Source organism: Ruditapes philippinarum, unplaced genomic scaffold (assembly GCF_026571515.1).
Source record: "Ruditapes philippinarum isolate M1 unplaced genomic scaffold, ASM2657151v2 ctg4504_1_1_1_1, whole genome shotgun sequence".
Classification (NCBI taxonomy): domain Eukaryota; kingdom Metazoa; phylum Mollusca; class Bivalvia; order Venerida; family Veneridae; genus Ruditapes; species Ruditapes philippinarum.
This window is the reverse complement of record NW_026856747.1, coordinates 36,174-60,920: the sequence shown is the minus strand read 5'-3', so window position 1 is coordinate 60,920 and position 24,747 is coordinate 36,174. Positions and strand designations below refer to the sequence as shown.

The window sequence follows — 24,747 nt, the reverse complement described above, 5'->3', positions numbered from 1 at the left end:
TTAAAAAGAAACCAAGAAGGTATAAAATAAATTAATCTATTTAAAAGAAAGCAATGCATGTTTGCGATAAATGGCTTTGATCTTTCCCGAAAATATTAAATACCTCTTAATAAATACAAACAGACGCAAAGACTGTTTTGCGAATATGTCATTTATGCTCTTAAAACACGCTAAATCAAAATCAAAATTAAACCAATTTATATTAATTCACTTCTTATGTTTCTTTCCTTCTCGTAAATAAGTTTTATGGAAAAAAATCAGAGCATGATTTGTGGTAAATAGAAATATATTTATGAAGAATGAAACTGTTTAGATAGCTAAAAGATTAAAAAGTTAACATAATTATTCCTAAATGTATCGAATCCATGAATTTATTTGGACATTCAATGAGTTTGAAATTTAATTCATCCAAATGCATGATAAGACCTTTGTGAGCTTTTGTTAGAGTATCACTGTATCCGACAGGAACATTTTACATGCATGCGAATTTCTGTACTATTATTTTTTCAAATTTTGGCGGGAAGCGCCGAAATAAATTGCGATGGGCAAACTCTACTCCAAACTCCTCACAGTGATTACCTCCCTTGACAGAATTGTAATCACTGCCTTAATGATGAAAGTCATATGACGTAACGACCAAATGTTATCAAAAAAATTTCAAAAGTATACAAAATAATAAAAAATAAATTAAAAAGCTAAAAAATATAAAATTATTATGTGAAACAATAAATATTTAACATTAACAATTAACAAATTAAACTTATAAAGCTTTTCTTATTTCATTATAAAATGGACATATAAAAATAAAATGGTGCGTAATTTCAGTAAGACCTAACCGCAAAGAAGTGTTCCTTTCTAATAATTTAGTGATTAAGAAAACTACATCCAAATATTGTAAAAAAACGAGAACTATCAATATTGTTATACAATGCATTTATTACGATAAAACAAATGTAAATGAACACGCATTTTTAACAATCTAATGTTCCTTAAAATACGTTCGGTAAATGCATAAGAAAACTAGGAATGACTTGGACCAGTAGCTTGAGGTATATCATTCATATATAACATGTTACATTTCCGTAAATGATATTTATGTGATAACAGATCAACGTAGAGATTAGCCATGTATAAATAGTCACGTAAAAAGCTGAATAATTATGCCGAATGTACACGAATCTATTCTAGATAGTTTAGATTTTTTGTTTCATGTATTATTCCTAAAGAATTATACATATGATATGACGTCATTATGTGCGTATTCAACGTCATTTGTCAGCTTAAACACCAGTATTTCGCTCGCTTTAAGATGACCATGCGTGATGAATAAATGAAGATCATCGCTTATAGTTAGCCCTTGTGGATGAACAAGTCCGTGCTCTGACGTCACAATATGGCGGACGAATACACCGTCTCTCGTGAACATTGATATCCGGCTGTTGTAATGATCGGCAACGAAAATGTCTCCGCATTTGTTTGTGGCGACTCCATAAGGGAATTTAAATTGGTTGTATTTTTTGCCAAATGACCCAAAGGACTTTACAAATTTTCCAGAGGAATCAAATATTTTCACCATATGATTTCCAGAGTCTGAAATAATAATTTCATCCGTGTTCGAAACACACACGTAAGATGGTTTATTAAAGCATTCCTGTTTGTTGTCTGAGTTTCCAAGGAGACGAATAAAAGTTCCCTCATTGTCAAACATAGAGACTTTGTTTGTTACAGAATCACAAACAATGAAATTTCCGTTTTTGTCTGTAGCTAATCCAGTTGGCCTAACAAAATAATCATTTCCAAAACTGTTGATGACGTCACCGTCTAAATTTAGAATTTTTACGCATCTGTCTTGACACAACGTAACTGCAATAAAGTTTTCTTTCGTTAAAGCCGTCGCCCAGGGTAAATTTATTTCTTGTGGGGAAAACACAGTTATCGTTTTTGACGTTTCACTGCAGATTTGCAGACGACTGTTGACGTAATCAGATATAAGAATGCGACCACGTGGCAAGCACGTGATATTCTTAGCGTCTTCAAACTCGCCTATATTTTTCCCTTTCTTACCAAATACAGACAGAAAGCAATCACTATGACTAACTTCGTCTGCTTTGAACGTCGCGTTGACGTAACTGCACTCGTTTTCATCATTTTCGTCATCGACCTCAATACTTGATCCGTCCGCTTTGCTAACTTCTATCAGTGATTTTGTTTTTGTTAGATCTGAAGATAAGAATAAATAAATGAAAAAAAATATATAAAAAAAAGCAATTTTAAACAAAAGCATCAAATCAGATGTTTTGCGCTTTTCTGAAACCACTGTTTTACAGAATTAATTCATAAAGATGGAAATGGTGTAAATCTAATATTTTCGTAGAGAAAAAAAAACACATTCGGAATAATTTTTAAAGACAAAGCCTCTCGACCTAAGAATTTTGGGTTCCAGCCTTGCTTGGTCACATCCATGTTGACTTATAGTATTGGTTAGTACATGAATCTAACGTCGTTAAAATAAGCTTGAGCTTTTGTTACTAGTGAGCGTAAATAAGAAATGTTTAAAATAAAATCACTTTTATTTCATCTTTAGAACATAATCATGAAATTTAGACATATCATTTATTACACTTTATTTCCCATTTTCATATATTTTAAACAGAATAGAAAAAAAAATTGTTTTATACATACAATCACATTCATTACACATACAATCACATACAATCACATTAATTACACATACAATCACATTCATTACACATACAATCACATTCATTACACATACAATCACATTAATTAATTACACATACAATCACATTCATTACACATACAATCACATACAATCACATTAATTACACATACAATCACATTCATTACACATACAATCACATTCATTACACATACAATCACATTAATTACACAAACAATCACATTCATTACATGTTACACAATGATTCAAACATAGAAAATATAGGTCAGTGTTAAAACATAGGTTAAGGACATACATTCATACTATGTATTATAGTACATGCATATACATATTTACATTAATAAACACAAAAATGCACACAAGTACCTACTTTGTGACAAAAAAATGCTTTGATTTTTTTATTCATGGTATAGAATTTCCATTTAAAATTAGAGCTTTTATGAAACAAAATAAAAAAAACATAATAAATGGATAAACGTCTTAAGATCTCCACTTAGTATGTCCTTGTTTGCCATAACAAAATTTGTGAAATAAATTTCAGTTATTTTTCTCAGACAGTGTAACCTACTACACGTTTGATATTTGCGAAAAACTGGAATAAAAAGTGGGTTTATTGCACACATGTGTTTAAGAAGAGAAATGATCCCATCATAGAATGTTACATTTTAAGCACATCTGGATTTTTTTTATTATACAATTGCCCATAATTTTGCAATGTACATACACAAAGTTAACACCTGAGCATTACGTGGTAATTCGTAAATTATAACAGGTTTAAGGTACATATTTTATCTTCTGAAACGAATTAAGTCTTCAAACTCTTTATCTTCAAAAATATTTTTCTCCATTCACAAACGGAACACGATTTCACAGCTTGTTAAACATCCATTAAGAAGCAAACGACCACTTTTTTCATAGTTGTATAAGTGATCTGTTCAATCGTATTTTCTTAATATTTTAAATATATCAGTTATACATCATTTCTTAATAGTGAAATTCTATTTATAAAAAACTGAGATCTAAGATCGAAAATGTGTCTTGCCAGTAGATGTGTTGGCATTGTGCATAGTTTTTCGAGAAAAAGTAATTTTCTTTTGTCAATATTTGAGCCCATTTAAGGCCGACCAAGCATATACTTAATTTGATATCCGTTCTTGTTCTACGACTGAAATGTTTTAAACAACAACGAATAAATCAATAAACTTAGGGTAACATTTAAGCATACATTTATGACATTCACAATTGGGATTATCATTATTATTAAACATACCTATATCAAGGGATACATTATCATTTTGATCTGGGTTGTAGGCTTTGTCTATGCCCACCAGTTTTTCTTTTTAGCGAAACCGGGGATGAAAAGATACCGCCGGCCTCCTCTTTTACGTTTTCCCCTGAATTGGACAAGTGTTTTTTGCCCAGGATGTTGCCACATGTCAAAGCCCCGGGACGTCTTGTTGTAAAACTGTTGGTGTGCTCGGTTTTTGGGCTTTTGATGACAAAAAACCCTTCCCAGTATCGCAACACGTAGACGACTAAATATCCCTCCGGGACAAAACAAAGAAAAAAAATAATCACAATATTTTTAAACAAAAAAACTAAAAATATATCCAAAAAATCTCCCAATAAAAGGCACTTACCCCTTAAAAAATCCCTATTATTTTTATTTCTCAAAAATCTGTTTAATTTGGGTATCCAAGTGTCCAAAAATATACTCATTTGCTTTATACATGAACTATCTTTTACATCTTTAGTTATGTTGGTAATTGGTATAATTATAGTGAATTGATATTTTGTATGGAAGTCAAAATACTATTTTGTTTACATTTTGCTATCTTTGTGGCATGTAACTGCACGTTCAGCAATACCTTATCAGTTTTAAATAATCTAACATGCACATAATTCATTATTCAAACATTATCAAAAACATGTTTGACATTTCTGAAGAATTGAAAATATATGGATTTCTCAGGCATAACGTTGCCTTTAATCATATTTTATGCACTATAGTAAGACGCTAATAAGAAAAAAATATATAGATTGAAGCAGCTCAAAAGGAGAGACGTAGAAAAAGAAAAAGAAGAAAAAAGCAAAAGTCATTGTATACGGTATATCTCAGTGGTTCTAATTATTTAACAAATATTCCCACCAAAGACCTTATCTTTTTGGTTAGGCTGTATCCTGAATTTTTACAGCAAAATAAATAAATAGATAAATAGATAGATAGATAAATAAAAAATGAATGAATGAATGAATGAATGAACGAACGAACGAACGAACGAACGAACGAATGAATGAATGAACGCTCTCTCTTTTCTCGATACAAACAACTTTTTTACACTAACGTAAAAGCCATTTTTCTGATATTTCAAAAAAGTATTTATCAAGATATACACAAAAAAATTGCCTGGTGAGCAAAAAATTATTGAAAATGATCAAACGCGTGACTGATGTGTACTTTTCAAAATCGCACACTTACTATATATACTGTACTGCCTGACTGATGATGGGACATAAGTAGTACACTTTATGATTGCTATCTATTACTTTTTTAACTAGAGCATTATTTTAACTGAGATAATTTTTTTTTACATTTTTGTCCGATATGAACTTCCTAGAGCGTTTTTAAAATGTTACGGATTATAAACATGTTCTTAAATGCTTTTTTATGTTATGCTCAGTCTTAATGTTTTTAAGAAGTAGATTATTCTACGCTTCAAGTGTTAACATTTATTATATAATGATAGTAATTTTATGACAAAAAACAATTTATCAGTTTAAAAAAAAACCAAAAATGCTGCATGTTGTGTTAACGCTCGTCTTTTAAAAGAACCACTATTGACAGAAGTCCAAGTTAAAAAGGGGACATAACTCCAAAAATATAGTTTTTACTAAATTATCCCCCTTATATAACCAAGAGAAGTAAGTATCACAGTGATAAGTTTAAAGTATTTGAATATTGGGCTACATTAAAATTTTTGGGCCAGACACCAAGCGTCTTTAAATTGTTTGACTTTTTTTTTTAAAAAACAAGCTAGAAAAAGTCGCGTTCAATAAATTTAAAAAATTTCCTACATTTTTTTCAAAATGTTTAAAATTTTCGATACTATGACGAACTTTCAAATCGTTTAAAGGGAAAGGGTTTTAAAAACGATCAGAAGAGATCCGACCCCTAAACTGGGGATTTGGGACTCTCGACCTCCGCTCACCAACCCAGAAACCCAAAAAAAAACAACAAAAAATCTTGTTACTGGGTCCAAAAAAAACGATTTTCCCCGCGCAAACCCTTTACCACCCCGTCTTCAAAAACTATAAAGACGGGGGGACTTTTTTTTCCAAAGTAGGGGAACATTTTTCGGTTAAAAAATAAAAACTTTTCGGTTTTTTAATCAGAAACCATTTTGGCAAGATATAATATAAAGCTCCATGATTTCAGTTTTCAAATGATATGCAGAAGCAAGGGTTCCCGAACGAGCCTTAATCTTAGGAACATTGTCGGTTTGTAAAAGAAAATAAATAAATTTGTTGTATTAACTTTTTTAAAGCTTTGTTTGTTTATTGTTTATTTGTGTTTTTTTCTGTTTTAAACCAATTCTAACATGTTTTGGCCATATTTCGTCGCTCGATGCACTGTACCGACTGTACTGGATAACTAAGCAGTAATAAGCAATTTTCTTCACAAGAGACGGATTACTTCTCCTACATCTTTTGCTGAAAACTTTGATAGTGCTGAAAATGTTTTATATGCCAATTTAGACTTATATATATAGATATTGTAGAAGTAGTTAAGGCTATGGAAAAATGCTAATTGGTACTTTAAAAGCGGCTGGAATAGATTCTTTACCTTCAGATGTCTTAAAGAATGAAGCTTTACTACATGTTTTTGTTTTATATAGCTTGTTTACTGTCTGCTTCCAATCTGGAAGAATTCCGACATCCTGTCAAAGTGTATTATTTATCCAATACCAAAGTCTAGTTACAATGATTTTAGAGCTCCTGTGTCATATTGAGCTATTTCATAAGCTTCAATGATGTACAAGATGTATACAAGTATTCTGAATGAATGTATTGTAAAATGGACAGATGCCAAAGAAATTATTGTTGATGAGCAGAATGATTTTCGTAAAAAGCGTAACACAATAAACCTTTTAAATAGCGTTTCATATATTATAGATACTCGTAAGAAAAACAAACAATCCACAGTGCTTGTGCCTTGGGGCTTCTCAATGCTAAATACAAAAGGCAAGGTGGTTTACTCTATGAAGTCTACACCAAATTGTATTATTCATATGTAGTTCCTGATATCTCTTACCGACATATATATGGAACCAAGCATTTCTCTTGTATTGCATTAATACATCATAGAGCAATGAGATTCTACCTTGGCACTGGTAAATATACACCAACTAAAGCTGAACAAGAAGATATGGGTTAAAATTCCATTATTGTTGACCAGTTGAAAGCAATATGTAATCACTGGTACCGTTGTCATAATTATGATACTGGTAGAATCAATAAGGAAATATTTGAATGAGCTTTATCTAAAGGTTGTGTAAAAATTGGCCATTCCTTTTTGGTAAAGGATAAGATTAAGCATCATATATTCAACTATCTTTTCATTGTAAAACTTTAGTGTCTGATATGACAAATGCTCTTATGGATACGCATATTCTGTCATGGAGAACCGATATTGATCGAGTGTCAAGTGATAGTGGCACAGGTCGTAGTAAATTAAGGATTTACAAACTTTTATAAACTGATCATGAAGTTAAAACGCATTGTAAATTACAATTACCATAAGAACAAAATTCTGCATCAGCCAAATTTGGATGTGGTGTAGCGTCACTTTGACTAGAAACTTTGAGTTATGTGAAAGATCACATGAATCTGCAATATAGTGTGTCCATTCTGTAAAGGCCTTGTTGAAAATGAAATACACGTGCTATTTAAATGTCAACTTACTCTGTTGATAGGACATTACTTTTAGAAAAGGCAGTCGTGTTAAAAGCAAGTTTTGAATTACTTAATGATATTGAAAAGTTTCAATTTTTGTTTACGCACCCAGAAATGAAACGTACATTAGCAAAAACTTTCTGTAAATATATTGAACTTCGAAATAACACTCTTTATAATAGAAATGTAAAGCAAATATACGCTTAAAATAACTGGTATGTTTTTTATCTTAATATTAAATCACTATTTAACGGGCATTTAATAACTACCTTTTAGTAAATATACACGGATATTGTAATTCTTTACACAATTAACCTGCTATGATCTATTTTATCTCTTAACACAATTGGACTGTATTTTATATTAGTTTAGCTATGACTTAGCATGTTTTAATGTTCATTCTGCTAATCGGTTCACTCCTAATAAAAGTATATGCCCTACGCCTTTTGACAAATATCACTATAAATATCTGGACAAAGGGATCCTTGGAAGCCATAAAAGGAGGAAAATTACATGACAATTGCAGACTCGGTTTGACTGAGTCTGCACATGAGGGATGCATCTTTTAATAGTGATTTTGTACTGAAGGTGTTGCTATTGGCAGGTTTTACACTTGATATCATGTGATGTTGTAATATTGCATTTTTAATGTTAATTGTATTTGCAAATATATGTGTATATACTTTTTTTATAATACTGCACGTTTGTAATGTCGCTTTTCATTGGATAATCGTGACGTTTATATAGTTTTATATACACGGCTGTTGTCGATTAATGAAGAAATCTTACTTTTTTCTCTAAAAAATGATGTTTGCTGTATTATAAATTCTTTATAAAGATTGTTGACAGGTTATATGGCCGTATATAAACGGCTGTTTGCAATATAACCCTCGCCTAGCGGCCCGGGTTATATTTACAAATACATACAAACACCGTTTATATAGGGCCATACCTGTCAACGTTCTGTAACAAATGACTATCATAATCAGTGTTCAATATAAATTGTCACAGAAAAAACAACAACAACAACACTCTTCACTGCGAGATCTAACCGGTGATCCCTGGATTACTGATCTGATGATCTCTGTATTAAGCAAAATAGGCTGACGTATATTCCTTATAATAATTCGCAAATTAAACCCGAAAACCCGTTATCTTAAAAATGACAAGTCACAACTGTTATATAAATACAAATTACAAATTACAAATTGAAGAAGAGACGAAAAGGTGAGAACGAGAGAATAGGAACGAATGATTTTGGCGAATGATTTTGAAACGAGTAAAGATGTAACGTATGAAGCATGCGAGAGGTCTTTTTGCAGCTGTGAAAGATTTGTTTTATTCTAAAATATTTGGAGATACTTTTGCATAAAAGGCACAAATAATTATATATTGAATATAGTATCATAATGAAAGTTTGATGACTTTAAAAGTTGTTTTTTTGTGTATTCTGCAGGATCTCATTTCTTGGTGGAAGGATTCGAAAGTAGTACACGCCAGCATACGTGACATTTGAAACTTAATAATGATAATTTGACAGTGACTTAACAAATTAAGAAATATTGTGAAATCTAGATGGATAACATTGGTCATTTCAGGCTTCGACTGAAATGTCTAGTGTTGATGTTTAAAGTTATGAGTTTAATAGAAGTCCAGAATTACGCCTTAAATGTGACAGATTTATTATAGAATAAAGAAGGCGAAAATTGACTGGGCTGAGTTCGGGGACCGGATGAATAAGGAGCAGGTATCAGGTCAATAGGAAACGGTGAATATGGAACGGTTGAATGGGAAACGGGATAAAACAGAGCAGGTGATTATGGAACGAATATATATGTAGAACTGTCGGAATAGGAACGAATGAATAGAGACAGGTAAATAGGGAACTTGCAAATAGGGAACGGGTAAATAAGATACGAATGAATAGAGAACGAGTAGATATAGAACGAATGAATAGGGAACATGTGGATAGGAAATAGTTGAATATGGAACAGGTTAAAAGGAAATTGGTGAATAGGAAATGCATGTACAGAGTATAAGTAGAACTGATATGGAACGGGTGAATAGGGAATACGTGAAAAGGGAACAGGTGAATAGGGAATAAGTGAAAAGGGAACGAGTGAATAGGGAATAAGTGAAAGGGGAACAGGTGAATAGGGAATAAGTGAAAAGAAACGGGAGAATAGGGAATGAATGAAAGGGGAACAGGTGAAAAGGGAATAAGTGAAAAGAATCGGGTGAATATGGAATAAGTGAAAAAGGAACAGGTGAATAGGGAATAAGTGAAAAGGGAACGGTTGAATGGGGAATAAGTGAAAAGGAACTGGTGAATAGGGAATAAGTGAAAAGGGAACAGGTGAATATGGAAAAAGTGAAAAGGGAACAGGTGAATAGGGAATAAGTAAAAGGGGAACATGTGAATAGGGAATAAATGAAAGGAGAACAGGTGAATAGGGAATAAGTGAAAAGAAACCGGTGAATAGGGAATAAGTGAAAGGGGAACAGGTGAATAGGGAATCAGTAAAAAGAAACAGATGAATAGGGAATACGTGAAAGGGGAACATGTGAAAAGGGAATAAGTAAAAAAGAAACGGGTGAATAGGAAACGGGTGAATAATGAACGAATGAATAGAGAAGACGTGAAAATTTTCCATAATAATTTCAAATACAATGTATTGATAAAAAAACAATAGACATGTACCATTTAGATATTTTTATAAGCTATTCCTTTACATAATTAAGACTTACTTTTTACAGATAATATGGTATCTATTTAATCTGCAAGATATATTTTTGAAACAATTCAATAAGATACGGATGAATAGGTATCGAGTGAATATGGGAAAGGAACGCGTGCACAGAGCACAGGAATATAGAGAACACGTGAAAAGATAACACATGAATAGGGTTACTACGTAACGAATAGAGAACGAATAAATAGAAAACAAATGTATAGGGAACGTGTGAATTTGAAATGTGATGGGTGTGGCTTTCTAAAAAAGCATTAAACTTAAAGCAGAAGAATTTAACTACAGTAATCATTTTTAACAAAAATCTGTAAACATTTTATATCCTTTTTGACCTTTTGGCCGTTTTTAAGTTATTTCACAATACATGGATGACTATATGAAGGAAATTCAACACTCCAAACGTGGGTATGATACCAAAATGACACGGTAAATAAATCGCTATGTAATGTATCAGCTGTTTAAAATTTCAGTTTTAGGGTAAACAAAATATTTGACTTTTTTGTGAGATTTCCTATGGGCAGTTGTCTTGATCAGTGATCCATACACGCTTATGGTATTAATTTACAACAACCTTGTAGGGGTCACGTTTTTTCTATTGTTAACGGTTATATGTCAGACTATAGGAGCCTCTAAGATCATTAATTCAAGCAGGATAGGTTAAAATGTGTCTCCATAGGAAAACAACAACACCAACAAAGGCAACAGCAAAAACATCGCTCGTCGTACTGTACAGAAAGAAGTCTGAGATTGTTAAAAAAAATATAAACCCGACTGAGTTTTTAGATTATGATGAGAAATTAAAAATCTTGTTTCTTTAATAATAATTATTTCTTTAATTATTTACTAAAGATTTGCTTTATCACAAATTTTATGCGTTAACTTTGTTATAATATGCTGAAATATGTTGTTAATTATCAATTGCCAAAACACAATGTAAGTTAATTGACTCTTTCGTTAAGTTTTGAACAGGAAAGAATATCAAAACTTCACAAAATACCAATGTCTGTTTTATCAAAATGATCAGTACCACTGATCCGAAAATCAAGGTTAAGCGGACGCTAAGTCGGTCAAGCAAAACGTGTACTTTAAAAATGTTTCGGTTAATTTGTTTTTGACCTAAGTGATGCAATACTTTGTTGAATAGTTTATGCAAGGAATTTTGTTTATTTATTCTATGGTAAGCCACTCTTTGCTCAACGTCTTTAAGTTGTTTGGATAAGTCTATATCTGCGCGCCTGCCGCAAACATTGACCGTAAACTCAAAGAAATATTATCCACATTCGCGTGCGCGCGCAAAAAAGAAGAATAATAATGAAAAAAGTAAAAGAATTTCAGACAAAAAAGCATGCTACACGTAAAATTTTATTAATCTTTTTTGGATTTGCCATTAAATTTAAGTAAATTTAACTTTCTCTTTCGTTAATTTTAAGAAAGTTCAAATAATTGCTCTCAGATGTTTATTACTTATCGAAATTTATCTAAAAACATTTCAAAACGTAACACAAAGACACTAATGAATCTGGAAAAAAATTCAAATATGCCTGGGATTCGAACTCGTGAAATAGTAACCTCAACGCTTCACCACTGGGCCAAAGACCGTGTTATCAGGGATTGCACATGAATCAATGAATTAATAGTGAGCTGGGTGTGCACTCATACACCATGTGCCTTATAAGGCATATTAAGCCAAAATATTATCACTTTTATATCTCAAAGGTTTTTTGTGTCCCATTGCACTTTTTTTTTTAGAAAATTGGCATTGGCCGTATATCATGGCGACCTTTGCTTCTATTGCACTTTGCCTAAATGATATAGAAGTCAAAATACGACTTTGTTTACATTTAAGACAAACACAGAAATTATTTCAAATGCTCATTAAACATAATTATAAAATTATAAAACATATAATACCCGTTTCTAAAGAATAAAAAATGTTTTAATTTCTAAAGTGCCGTTACTGATATTTTTAAGAAATAAAAAAGAAAAGAGAAAGAAAGAAAAAGAAAGAAAAAGAAAGAAAGAACAACAAAAACCAACAAACTAACAAAAGCAAACAAACAAACAGAAACAACAACACTATTTTTAGTAAAATAAATCGGAAAAAAAATATCAGATTTTTTTTTTATTAAATAAAACTTAAAGAAACATTTTCTAGATTATATTTGAAGAGTTTACCTTTTTAAATATATCCGGCTGTACACAATACTAGGTATAAGTAACACTTCTTGTATTTAATTTAACACGATATGTCTAAATACTATACAAGTTAAACTTAAGACTGACTTTTTAAAAGAGCGGAGATCGGGGTATCGGATGCAGTCACTGGATCCTACATCACAAGGTTATTACAAGTCTTTTTATAAGGTCAGTCATGCGCTTGTAAACATTCGGCATATTTCGCCATTTTCCGTAAAGGTCAATCGAAATTTGAAAAAAAAAAATCGTCAATAAATTTGACATTTTAGTAGTAAACAAGGCTTGAAGCTGTTGACCGAATTAATACTAGCAATTGTTGACGCATGGAAATGAATACGCATTTTCTGTTACTTATTTTCTGTTATTTATTTTGATAATAATTATATATGAATAATATTTTGTACTATATTATTTTGTGTTTGGTTTAACGATAAATTACTTTTCACTATTCTAAAACTATAATATACATGTATATTGAGCTGTCTGCAATCGGCGGAAAATAACGACAAAGGCAATAAAAAAGCTATGTAATTTTCCTTACTTAAAAAAGCATTATGCCTCAGAAATCCGTATTTTTTAAATTATTAAGAAATATCAACTGTGTTTAGAGCATGTAAGACGTTTAACAATTGAAGAAAGTAGCACTGAACACGAAGTAATGTGCCATAAAGACAAAATAGTATATGTTGTCTTCCATACACACTATTCATTCACAATAATTATGCCAATTGCCAACAGAGTAAAGAGTTCATCTATGTGGCAAAAGAGTATTTTTTTGGAAACCGTAACTAGATACTATATGTAAAAAGTTTTGAAATATAAAAATGATAGCATTTTTGAGGCATAATGTACATTTACAACATTTTAACAAATATTTTAAACGTTTCGGTAAACATGCAAAGTTTAATAAAATTCACAGTTTTCATTTTGCTTTATTGTATACATTTACTGTATGTCATAATTATTTATTTATGTTAGTATAGTTTACTAGTTTAAAAGTATCATTTAGCAACCTTCCCCACTCCTAACTAAACGCTATTACTTTTATTCCTGCATACTCTGTGCATTTCCTTCAGCACATGTACATTTCTGTCAGTAGTCATTCACATTTTCGTCGTTGGTCATGTACATTTCCGTCCGTGGTAATGTACATTTCCGTCAGTGGTCATTTAATTTCCGTCAGTGGTCACGCATATTTCCGTCCGTGGTAATGTACATTTTCGTCAGTGGTCATTTAATTTCCGTCAGTGGTCACGCATATTTTCGTCCGTGGTAATGTACATTTTCGTCAGTGGCCATGCATATTTCCGTCAGTGGTCATGTAAATGTCTGTGAGTAGTCATGTACATTTCCGTCAGTGGTAAATTACATTTCCTCCAATTGTCAAGTTTTTTCCGTCAGTGGTAAAGTACATTTCCTTAATTGTCAAGTGTTTTTCGTCCACGGTCACGTACATTTCCGTCAGTGTTCATGTACATTTCCGTCAGTGGCCATGCACATTTCCGCCAGTGGTCACGCATATTTCCGTCAGTGGTCATGTACATTTCCGTCAGTAGTCATTTACATTTCCGTTAGTGGTAATGTACATTTTTGTCAGTGGTCATGTAAATTTCTCCCAGTGGCCATGTACATTTCTGTCAGTGGTCATGTACATTTCCGTTAGTGGTTTTGTACATTTCTGTCAATGGTTATTCACATTTCCGTCAGTGGTCATGTACATTTCCTTCAGTTAACAAGTTTTTTCAGTCGGCGATCGCGTACATTTCTGTCAACGGTAAAGTACATTTCCTTCAACTGTCAAGTTTTTTCCGTTCGCGGTCACGTACTTTTCCGTCAGTTTTGATGTACATTTTCTTCAACTCTCAAGATTTATTCCGTCCGCGGCCATGTACATTTCCTGTCAGTCGTCAAGTACAAGTACATTTCCGTCAACTGTTAAGTACTTTACCGTCAGTGATAATGTATATTTCCTTCCGCGGTCAAGTACATCTCCGTCCGCGGTCACATACATTTCACGAACATTTCCGTCGGTGGTAACTTCTTCTCGTTAATGTAATATATTATTTATATGTCAATCTCTCTCATTGCAATATACATTTATACGATATATGGGGCCTACTTACTATAAATCCGAGTAAAATATGTTCCTATCTTTATTCACGGATTTATATTACAATTAGGATCAGTGCTTTATTGTAATTGATTTTAATATATCCTATTATTTTTCTTTTTTTTGTCTTTTAAAAGCATGTAATAAGAAAGTTTCAGTCATACTATATAGAGTTTAATAGTTTATATATGTGATGAAAAAGACTTTATTAGAACTGAAAATTATTCTTTGTCAATGTTTTTCTAGTGAAAGGAGAACTTCTATAATATTCTGCCTTTTGCGGTAGACTCTTTTTTTTTTCAAAAATACATGTTCAAAAAATAAAATGTACTTCTTGATATCATAAATGTACAAATTACATGTTTATTATATCATATATGAATTATGAACTTAACACATGATTCACTAAAGTTGCTTTAAAATGTAGGTAAAAAATGTGAAGCATAGAAGCTTTGTGAGATAAGCAATAAAGAAAATACATGTCTATAATGACTTACCCCTTTTCTTGTTCTTGTTACCCATAGGCGTTGTCTTTAAAATTTTACTTTACTGTCCTTTGGTCAAAATATGAAAGTTGTCTGTTAGTGGTACATGAAATCTGTATTAATTATTGCATCCGATAAGAATGAAATAATAGAAGTAAATCCCGGTTAATATGATGTTTATTTTAACTATAAACACACGTCAATGATGTTGAATCACGTGACACTATTTTCAAATGATGCAACGCCGCAGAATTTACAAATATTTTTAGTCTCTTTTACATAATCGATTACATAAGGCTAAGCCGACCGATTAACATTACAAGATTGTTAAGTAAACAACAGAAAGTTAAGAAAATAAACAGTCTCTTTACAAAATCAGTGTCACGGCTTAACTAAACATAGACGTGAAATCTTTATCAGTTGATAAAATGCAATCTCTTTAAAGTTGTGAACAAATATTTTGCAGATAAAACTCTAAACATTTCATTCGGTCTTGTACTAAATGGACGGATTGGCGAATGGACGGACGGGCGTGCTGACCGTATATAGGTAGGTAATTAGGTAGGTTGGCAGTTAGTTAGGTAGATAGGTAGATAGATATGCACGTTCCGTCCTTGTTACAGAACATTTACCATTTCAGATAAATTTAAGTGTTTTAAGTGTTTACCTTGAACCTTTACCACTTTTTTCTTATCTTATTTGTTTAGTTGAATTAATATACTTTTAAACCATTTCTTATCTCGAAGGCTACCAATTTGCAAAACATACACGAAGGAACAATTTGCAAAACATACACGAAGGACAATATTTTACGCGAATATATTTTAATTGTAATTTTAAAGGGACTTCACTTTTTTCCACGTCAGGTCTGGAAATATATTTTCAAGATTATTATACCATCTGGTAAAAAAATGCTCACTTCTTTTTCCCCCCAGCATAATGATTTAATCGGAACATCTTGGCAATTATTGATAATAACCTCGGACTTGATACAGATTGAAAGTTGTTCTACCAAGTGGTTTTATATCTAAACAAAAATGCGAGATTCGTTGGTTACATTCTCGCGTCAGTTTTTTTTTAGAGATTCTTAAGGTAATGCTATGTCTAAACTATAGGATATTCGGTTTAAAAAGATGCGAAATTGTACATTTGAATGAACACGTACTTACATTTGAATGAACGCATCATTTTTGACATTCATATTGAAAATATATTTCTGTAAGAGAATTTTGAAAAAATGCGAGGCTTGATGTTAATTTGGCGCCTTTTTTTCTCGGTACTAACACTAGATGGAAAATAGTATCGCAACACCGCTAGTGCGGTATGCCTAAAATACGAAAGTGACTTTTTGACTTTCAAAATATGAATTATAGCATTTAAATAGAATTTTACAATAGAATTGCATTTTGTAGACGTATATTATTAGAAATTGATTATATTTACTGTCAAAAAATCATAATGATGGTTTAATCTCCATTTATGTGCATTCTTTCTAAACACAAGTAAAATATTAAATATAGCGTTTAAATTAAACTTTATACTTATATTTTACTTTTTAGACGTATATTATCAGAAATTAATATTATTCATATTAAAGAAATAATCATTATGACGATTTACTCGCTATTTATTTGCATTATTTCTATACACAAGTTCAGAGATCTTCCTTTCGCTCACATTGAAAAATACTAGTACGAAAGTGACTTATAAAATATTAAGTAAAGCGTTTAAATTGAAATTTATACTAATATTGCAGTTTGTACTCATACAATACCCTCTCCATATATAATGATAAAAAGTGCCGGAACAAGAAAAATTAAAGAGAACTGACATTAACTGTTTTTTTTTCTCAATTTAATTCAATTGCCGACCGGTTCCTATAATCATCAGGTAAAATAAACAAATTCAAATAACATATATTATTTAAGAAAATTATAAATTACGTTCATAACTTTCTTTGATGACGGCAGCACTTTGTCGATCACATTTGAATAAATATTACTATGTATTTTATTTTTAACCAAGCTCTTTGAAATATTTTCATCATGGGCCAAAGGTGAGGTAGGCACATTGTTACATGCAAGGTTACATGGGTTAATATTATCTTTATGGTAGAGAAATCACTTGATATGTGTCTCAACATGAAAGAAAACACACGAGTTGATAGTTGATACAAGTTATAGTAAACTAATTTTGACATATGGTATCGACATTGCTTTTAAAATGACGAAAACATTTTTTCGTGGCATAGCATTCTCCGATTTTTGGAAAACACTGTCACTCCTGAGGTTCCGGGTTCGATCCTCGGTAACACCCTTGGGATTTGTTAGAAACACTTTCAATGTTTCCCACCTAACTAGAGTTTTACTGGTACGAAACCCAGGTAATCCTCGCATGTATCAGTGCTATACACTGGGCCTGTAAAAGAACCAAGGAATCTATTCAATAAGAGCTAGGGACTGGTTCCCGGATTTCCTTGTATCTCATAGCTACCTCTGCAGTCTGCTGAGGTAAGGACCCTACTGGAAAAAAGTGCTTGCACTTTCGTAAGTTATCCTTGAACGCCCGGTCTAAAAAAATCAATCAATCAATCAACAAACATGTTCCTTTAAACCGGGTATTTTTAGAAACTGTGTTTGTCTTTGTCAGCTTTGTTTTGGCCGAGGGCTCTACAACCGGAGTGTCGTGGGGTTCTCATTTAAAGAGATCACCAACATGTGAAAGAGCTTGCATTTAGTAGGTTTTTTTCAGAACTTATATGATAATTTAAAAAGCTCTTTTTCACACGCTAGTACATGTTATTATCCCCCGCACCGCCTAATCAGTTGGCTGATTAAAGCTTGAATACACGGTGTTGTTTGGCACAAGCGATGCCATTCAGGTACATCAAATAATTCGCTGAGATAAAAACGTGAAATAGAATGTTGTTTAAATCCTCTAATCATTTCCGACCGATTTACGAAGTGTCGAGTAACTATCTGGTGTACTTTCATAAAGAAATGCAGGGGGCTTGCAAAGTGAATGTAGGACAAAACCCCACACGTCAAAACCCCACACCTCAAAATTTTATGGAGTGGACAAAACGCCACAACTAAATTTTATAGAGTGGACAAAACCCCACACCTTCAATTTTATAGAGTGGACAAAACCCCACACCTTCAATTTATAGAGTGGACATAACCCCACACCTTCTATTTATTTGTTATAAAACTCTACAATTCATATTATTTTAATCTTGTTATTAAAAAAAGAAGAATAAAACAGAATATTTACTAAAGTTTTATATGGTTACTCTAATCATTTTACATATTTCGTAGTTTCATGATTATTAATGGTATGTTATATTTTATTTCAATATACAATACAATTTGATTAAATGATAATAGACTATACAAATATTACAAACTGTTATATAAAAATCAAAGGATAAGCATTCAAATATTACAAACTGTTATATAAACATCAAAGGTAAACATTCATTAATCTTAATTAACATTAATTATTCAAAGTGTCAACAATGTCACTTATTTTATTGTCAGTCAAAGGTCTATACATATTAGTAATAAAAAGTGTGGGGTTATGTCCACTCTATAAAATTGAAGGTGTGGGGTTTTGTCCACTCTATAAAATTTAGGTGTGGGGTTTTGTCCACTCTATAAAATTTTTGAGGTGTGGGGTTTTGATGTGTGGGGTTTTGTCCGTCTTCCTTGCAAAGTTATTCGGATTTGATAACAGAGTGTTTTGATTACGGAGTGTACACTGTACATATTTATGCAATCTGTAGTTAATACGCTAAAAGTATCACATCCGTCATCTGTCAACATTGGTAATCATTGATTTGTTCACATAGCACGGTAGTCTGACAAAAACATTTTCGGACAGGAAATAAGAGAACTAGACATGCATGGTTCAACCAAATTTCATAAAAACGAATAAATATTTGAATATGAAAAAACGAATGTTCGAACATCAAAACCCTTAGTCGTTCCCGGTCCTTCTGTTATACATCTTAAGATGAAGGTGACTGAGGTTTACAAGCATAAAAACATAACATTTGAATTTCTTACATAAATGAGCTGGCCTCTTTAAACAGAAATATACGAAAAGATAGTTAAGAAATATACTTTGAAATGAATTGAAAATCGTATTTTTATGCTTTTCTTAGCCCGATTTGAGTGAAAAGTGTTTAAACGCCTTTCATTTTTGGTCAAGTTTTACAATTTGAATAATTATTTTGGAAAAACGAAGTGCGCTAATGATCTGAAATTTTGCACAAAGATTAGTGGTCTAAACCTACATCAAATGGTACATTTATTTGGAAAAAATATTTTCAGTCCCATCATGTCAAAATAATTCTTGCTAGAGTAAAAGTTCGACCCAGCTCGAAGATAACATTCAAAATTTACATTTAATTTAGCTGAATTTCTGGCTGGATTTGAAAATCGAAGTTAAAAGTTTATAAAAGAATCCTTATCCCTTTAATGCCCATATGGACTCGTTTTAGTTTTTGTTATTTCACACTTTGCGTGTCCCCCTCTTTTCGTCGCCATTGTGTCCGCTCCCGGTTTTGGTTTGGTGCATTCTGGGTACCCTGCTTTGGTGTGTCGGGGTCGGGGCTGCGTCCGGTGAACGTTGCATTGACCTTGTTGATCTTTATTCTTGTTTTTATAGCAATGATATCGAAGATCAAAATTTAGTAGACGCAACGTCGGGTATTACCGACTATCGGTAGTTATGGACAGAAGTAATTATAATGTATTATCTTGGCGTATATTGTTCATCTTTAGTACAAAATAGTTATTTTACGTCGTTTATGATGTCATCAAGTCTCCTAGAAGTATGCGGTGCCATTCTTTTTGCAGAACCGAAAACACATTCTAACGAAAGCGAGCCAAAAAAGGTACCGTATACGTAATTTATTTAAAAACCATGCCTTACCCGCACAGTTAAATCGGTTATAATCTATTTATTTCTTGCACGTTACTTTAAAGTGTTGAAATCACAATAAATGTCATTTTATTGATTGCATGAACGTTTATCTGTGACAAGTAGTAAAAATATATTGTTTTGATTGTTTGTCATTATAAGCGGGGTTGTCGATAAATACCGACAAAAGAGGCCGGTAAGGCTAATATCGTCAGGTTGTGTATGCCTCCAAGTAAAGTCATTAAATATACCTTTCTAATGAAAATATCCTTATTATTGGTGTTAATTAAAGCTGTTACTTTTTTCAAGATAAACAGAGATTAATTTATGCTCATAAAATAAAAAAAATCAATAAGGGAAAAAATACCTTTATACTTCAATTTAATATCATTTTTGTATTTAATACAAGTCTTATTTTTTATTTTTTTCAGAATGTCTGGCCAACTGTTTACTAAGAAGCGGCATCAATATTCTCCTACGAAATTGGCAACAGCTCTTGCCATGGTTAAGACGGGCGCAATGTCTAAAAATAAGGCTTCTAAAATGTACAGCATACCAAGAACAACGTTGACTGACAAGTTGTCCGGACGAACGGCGGAAGGGGTGGTACGTCCGGGCCCATCGACTGTCATTACTTCAGCGGAGGAAGACGTCCTTGTACTATACTCAATACTCATGGCATCAATTGGTTACCCTTTGACGCGAAATGAGCTTTTGAATGAGGTCAATGTCATTATGATATTGACGGCCGTCAGAATATCTTTTAAGAATAACGAACCAGTAAAAGACTGGCTCTATGTATTCAAGAGGCGACACCCAGAATTACGCGAATGCCAGGCAATGGCTCTTGGTCATCAGAGAGCAATAGTAAACAAGGCAATGATTGATGGGTTGTTTGCAGGATTATTCGATTATTTGGCAAAAAGAAATACACGATCACGAGGTTCTTGCCGAAAATGGTGCTCGTCACGTATATAATGTAACAACCAGCAGCAAAATACAACTCACTGTCATGGTTTGTTTTGTTTTAACACTTTTGGCGATTATGTTCCGCCACTGATTGTATTTCCAGGCGAACGGCTGCGAGACACTGGTATTCATCATTTTCCAGAAGCTATTTATGGCAACAGTGCGAATGGCTGGATGGACACAGACTTATTTTTTGCATTCTTGCAACACTTCTCTGCTTTCATTGATGCTAAGTGTATCAATAAACCAGTTCGCTTGTTTGTGGACGGACACTCCACACACATATCTCGTGCTGCAGCAACATTCTGCGGGATAATATTATATATCTTTTGCCAAACGCGACGCACATTTTGCAACCATTCGATGTCGGTTTCGTCTCACAGAATCTGCGTGGGACTCTGTCACCACTTTTGACAATGCTGCCCATGGTTTTCGACGTTCCGGATTATTTCCGTTGAGTCCAAACGGCATAGATATTTCTAAATTGGACCCGTTAAAGGTAGCTTATCCTTCCTGCACCGCTGGCGGAGATGCTGCAACAATTTATGCTGCAACCAATGTAACAGGTACCACAAGTGAAAGTTGCACAGCTGCCTCTTCTGCAAATGGCTTAACTACGAATAATTGCGAAACTGCGTTCATTAATTGTTTATCTTCTGTTCACTGACCGAACACGGTTTCTTTAAGGTAAACTTTTGTTTCGCCAGCCTTTCAGTGACTTACTGTTCTAGAGCCAAAGCAACGGAAAATAGTAAATCAATTTTCAGAAAAATTACATGAAGTAAGTTGGCAGCCTAGCAGCCTGCAGTTGGCAGTTCCGCCCGTTGTTTTCTCGTTTTGGGCGCACGCTTTGTTTTATATGCGGACCATATGCCGCTTTTCATGGAATGACACTTACGTGTCACATTGAAGGTTCCATGATAACCGCCATATAAACACATCTGTGGATGTTTCAAAATTCAAAAGTGTACCAGTTCATGTTAAATGTTGAGTTCTGCTTGAGCCGGTGCTAGGGGGCGTGGACGGTAGTTTGCACTTGACAGTACCGTCCATGAACAGACTCAATCAAACAGAGCTTGTAACATTTTCAATTTTGCCGTGTTGGGCTTTCTTTGAGGATGCTTATTTTCTCTATTTGCTTTAATCATTTTGAGAGTCTTCACGATTCTGTCTTAATCGTTCTGAGATGATTTGTGCTTCTGCCTTTAAGTATTCTGAGATGCTTTATATTTTTGCCTGTAATTATTCTTACCAAACTGCAAACTTTAAAATATTTTATAACCTTAAAATTGCAAATATATCCTTATACTTGATCAAATTGTGTTTCTGCTTCTTATAGAAATTTAAATTGATCATGTAATTATTTTTTGTGTGGCTTTATCATTCTAATTAGAGTACATTAATAACTACTTTAGATGCTTTAAAAGCCATCAGTGTTATTTTGTTGATGGATGACACCAGTATTGGGCTTAGTAAGAATATCAAACTTGAGGATCTTACTCGTACTTTAAACAAGACAGAAGTTATGTTGCTTAATCAAAATTTAATCTCCAAATTTACAATTTTCTCGTAAACATTATTTTTGCATACAAACTGTGCATTCAGGTATATCTTAACAAAAAAGAAAACATGCAATAATAGATAAATTCGTGTGAGTATGTGTCTTTGTTGCACGTGTTTTTTAAAATCCATGACTCGGTGTAACATGTTAAAATAGTTTACTGCAATGAAAACCCGGTAGTCTATATGCAAGTAAAACACTTAAACTCTTAGACTTCTCCTCGAGTCCTCAGGATATTAGGTCAGGATGACTTTAGACACCTTGACACTTAGACCCCTTTTTACATGATTTTTCCATTTTAACAACATTAGGAATGTAACTATCAAAATGCAAAAGCAAATTAGCTACCAATATCATAGAATCTATCCGGACAGAAAATTAGATTATTTGGTGGATTTACCTTTTTTCTTCTATGAACAATAGTTAAAAGTGCAAGCTACTCCTTTTTGTACAGGTAACAATGGATATTTCACTGTCAAACATGTTTACCTTAAATGTCATGATTTTGCACAGGTTCGTGACAGATTTCATCGACTCGGATAAAATTCACTTTCAGAACGTTTTCTTTTTTACTCAGTTCCTTCAAAACATTGATCGACTATTTAAAAAATAAACCTTGACGAAATAAAATAAAATTTTGAAGAGTTTCATAGGTAATGAAGCCTGCACAAACTTACGTCAAAACACAAACTGCAGTAATTATATTTTTTCACCATTATCATACATTTGTAAATGAAATACCCTGCTCTAACCGGTGTTAGTGTGCTTGAAAGTTACATCCTTATAGAGTTTCTAATTTTTTGTGACTGTTACATAACGACCAGTTTTATATTTGTCTACAGATCCAACTGACATTATTTTTTGAATATTTTCCAAGAATGTAAAACACATAACGCGTACATTTAAGTTTTAGTTTAAATAGCCTATAGTGGGGCGGGAAATTGAGAAAATAGTGCAAATTGTGATACAAGCATGAAACTTTCAGGAAATCATCTTTAGACCATGTAGATTTCAAAAGTGAAGTGGGCCCAAAAATATCTCTGCTCATTCAAGATGGCCGCCATTTTCAAAATGGCCGCCATATACATTTGACGTACATACTAGCTCATTCATTCCAATGTTTGGTACAGACCTTTAACTAACACCAAAAGCATGAATATAGTTTCTCCTTTTCAAAAATTTTACAAAATTTCTCTTTTATATCTCTTCCAAATCCAAGATGGCGTCCAATATGGCCGTCGATTTTGTGCAAAACTGTTATATCATTTTTATAGTATAATTTGTTGCACAAATTATATTTATTATGATAAAAAGTGTTTAAACATATCAGAGACAATCAAATTATATGTTAATCTAAATAAAAGTAAACATTTTAAAAGTTTTTGTCTTAAAAATAACTTTTAAAAAGGTCAAGAAAAAATTCCAATTTTTTCATATTTTTCAAATTTGATTTTCTAAATTAATGTACAAAGTTAAAAAAGTTACTTTATATCTTAAACTGTATTTGACATTCCATTAATATCATGTGTTTATTGTAAAAAATGTAAGAAAAACATTAAATCTGTAGGTTTTATATTTTGTGAAAGTGGGTGGGGTAATTTTGTACGATAATTGTAAAAGAAAAAACAACAGAAAATAAACATAGCTAAGTTCATTCTGTTTCTTTGCCTTTTTAGCTCACCTGTCACAAAGTGACAGGGTGAGCTTTTGTGATCGCTTTTCGTCCGTCCGTCCGTCCGTCCGTCGTCCGTAAACTTTTACTTTAAATGACATCTCCTCATAAACCGCTGAGCCAATTTCATCCAAACTTCACAGGAATGTTCCTTTGGTGGTCACCTTTAAAAATTGTTCAAAGAATTTAATTCCATGCAGAACTCTGGTTGCCATGGCAACCGAATGAAAAAACTTAAAATATCTTCTTTTAAAAAACCCAAAGAGGTAGGGCTTAGATCTTTGGCATAAAACATCTTCTAGTGAGTGTCTATCAAGTTTGTTCAAATAAAAGTCCTGGGGTCAAAATTGGCCCCGCCCCCGGGGGTCATTGATTTTTCCCTATATGCATATAGTAAAAACTAAAAAATCTTCTTTTAAAGAAC

The 24,747-nt window shown here is 32.6% G+C and overlaps 2 protein-coding genes across 2 annotated transcripts; one reads left to right on the top strand and one right to left on the bottom strand.

Moving 5' to 3' along the window:
• Positions 1–918: 918 nt before the first annotated feature.
• On the bottom strand, positions 919–15,232 carry LOC132747591 (tripartite motif-containing protein 2-like). The gene is made up of 2 exons (XM_060737010.1): positions 15,208–15,232; positions 919–2,220 (listed from the first exon to the last, which is right to left on the bottom strand). The coding sequence occupies exons 1-2, from the start codon at positions 15,230–15,232 to the stop codon at positions 1,229–1,231; spliced, it is 1,017 nt and encodes a 338-aa protein (XP_060592993.1). The 3' UTR covers positions 919–1,228.
• Positions 15,233–20,553: 5,321 nt separating this feature from the next.
• Positions 20,554–21,099, top strand: LOC132747590 (uncharacterized). Its single transcript, XM_060737009.1, has one exon. It carries the CDS (start codon positions 20,554–20,556, stop codon positions 21,097–21,099), a length of 546 nt encoding a protein of 181 aa, XP_060592992.1.
• Positions 21,100–24,747: the final 3,648 nt, after the last annotated feature.

Excerpts from the sequence above, each read along its gene's own strand:
- LOC132747591 (XM_060737010.1), bottom strand. The coding sequence starts at position 15,232 with ATGGGTAACAAGAACAAGAAAAGGG. Across the intron at positions 2,221-15,207 it reads TAACAAGAACAAGAAAAGGG|ATCTAACAAAAACAAAATCA; the intron begins GTAAGTCATTAT and ends TCTTATCTTCAG.
- LOC132747590 (XM_060737009.1), top strand. The coding sequence starts at position 20,554 with ATGTCTGGCCAACTGTTTACTAAGAAGCGGCATCAATATTCTCCTACG.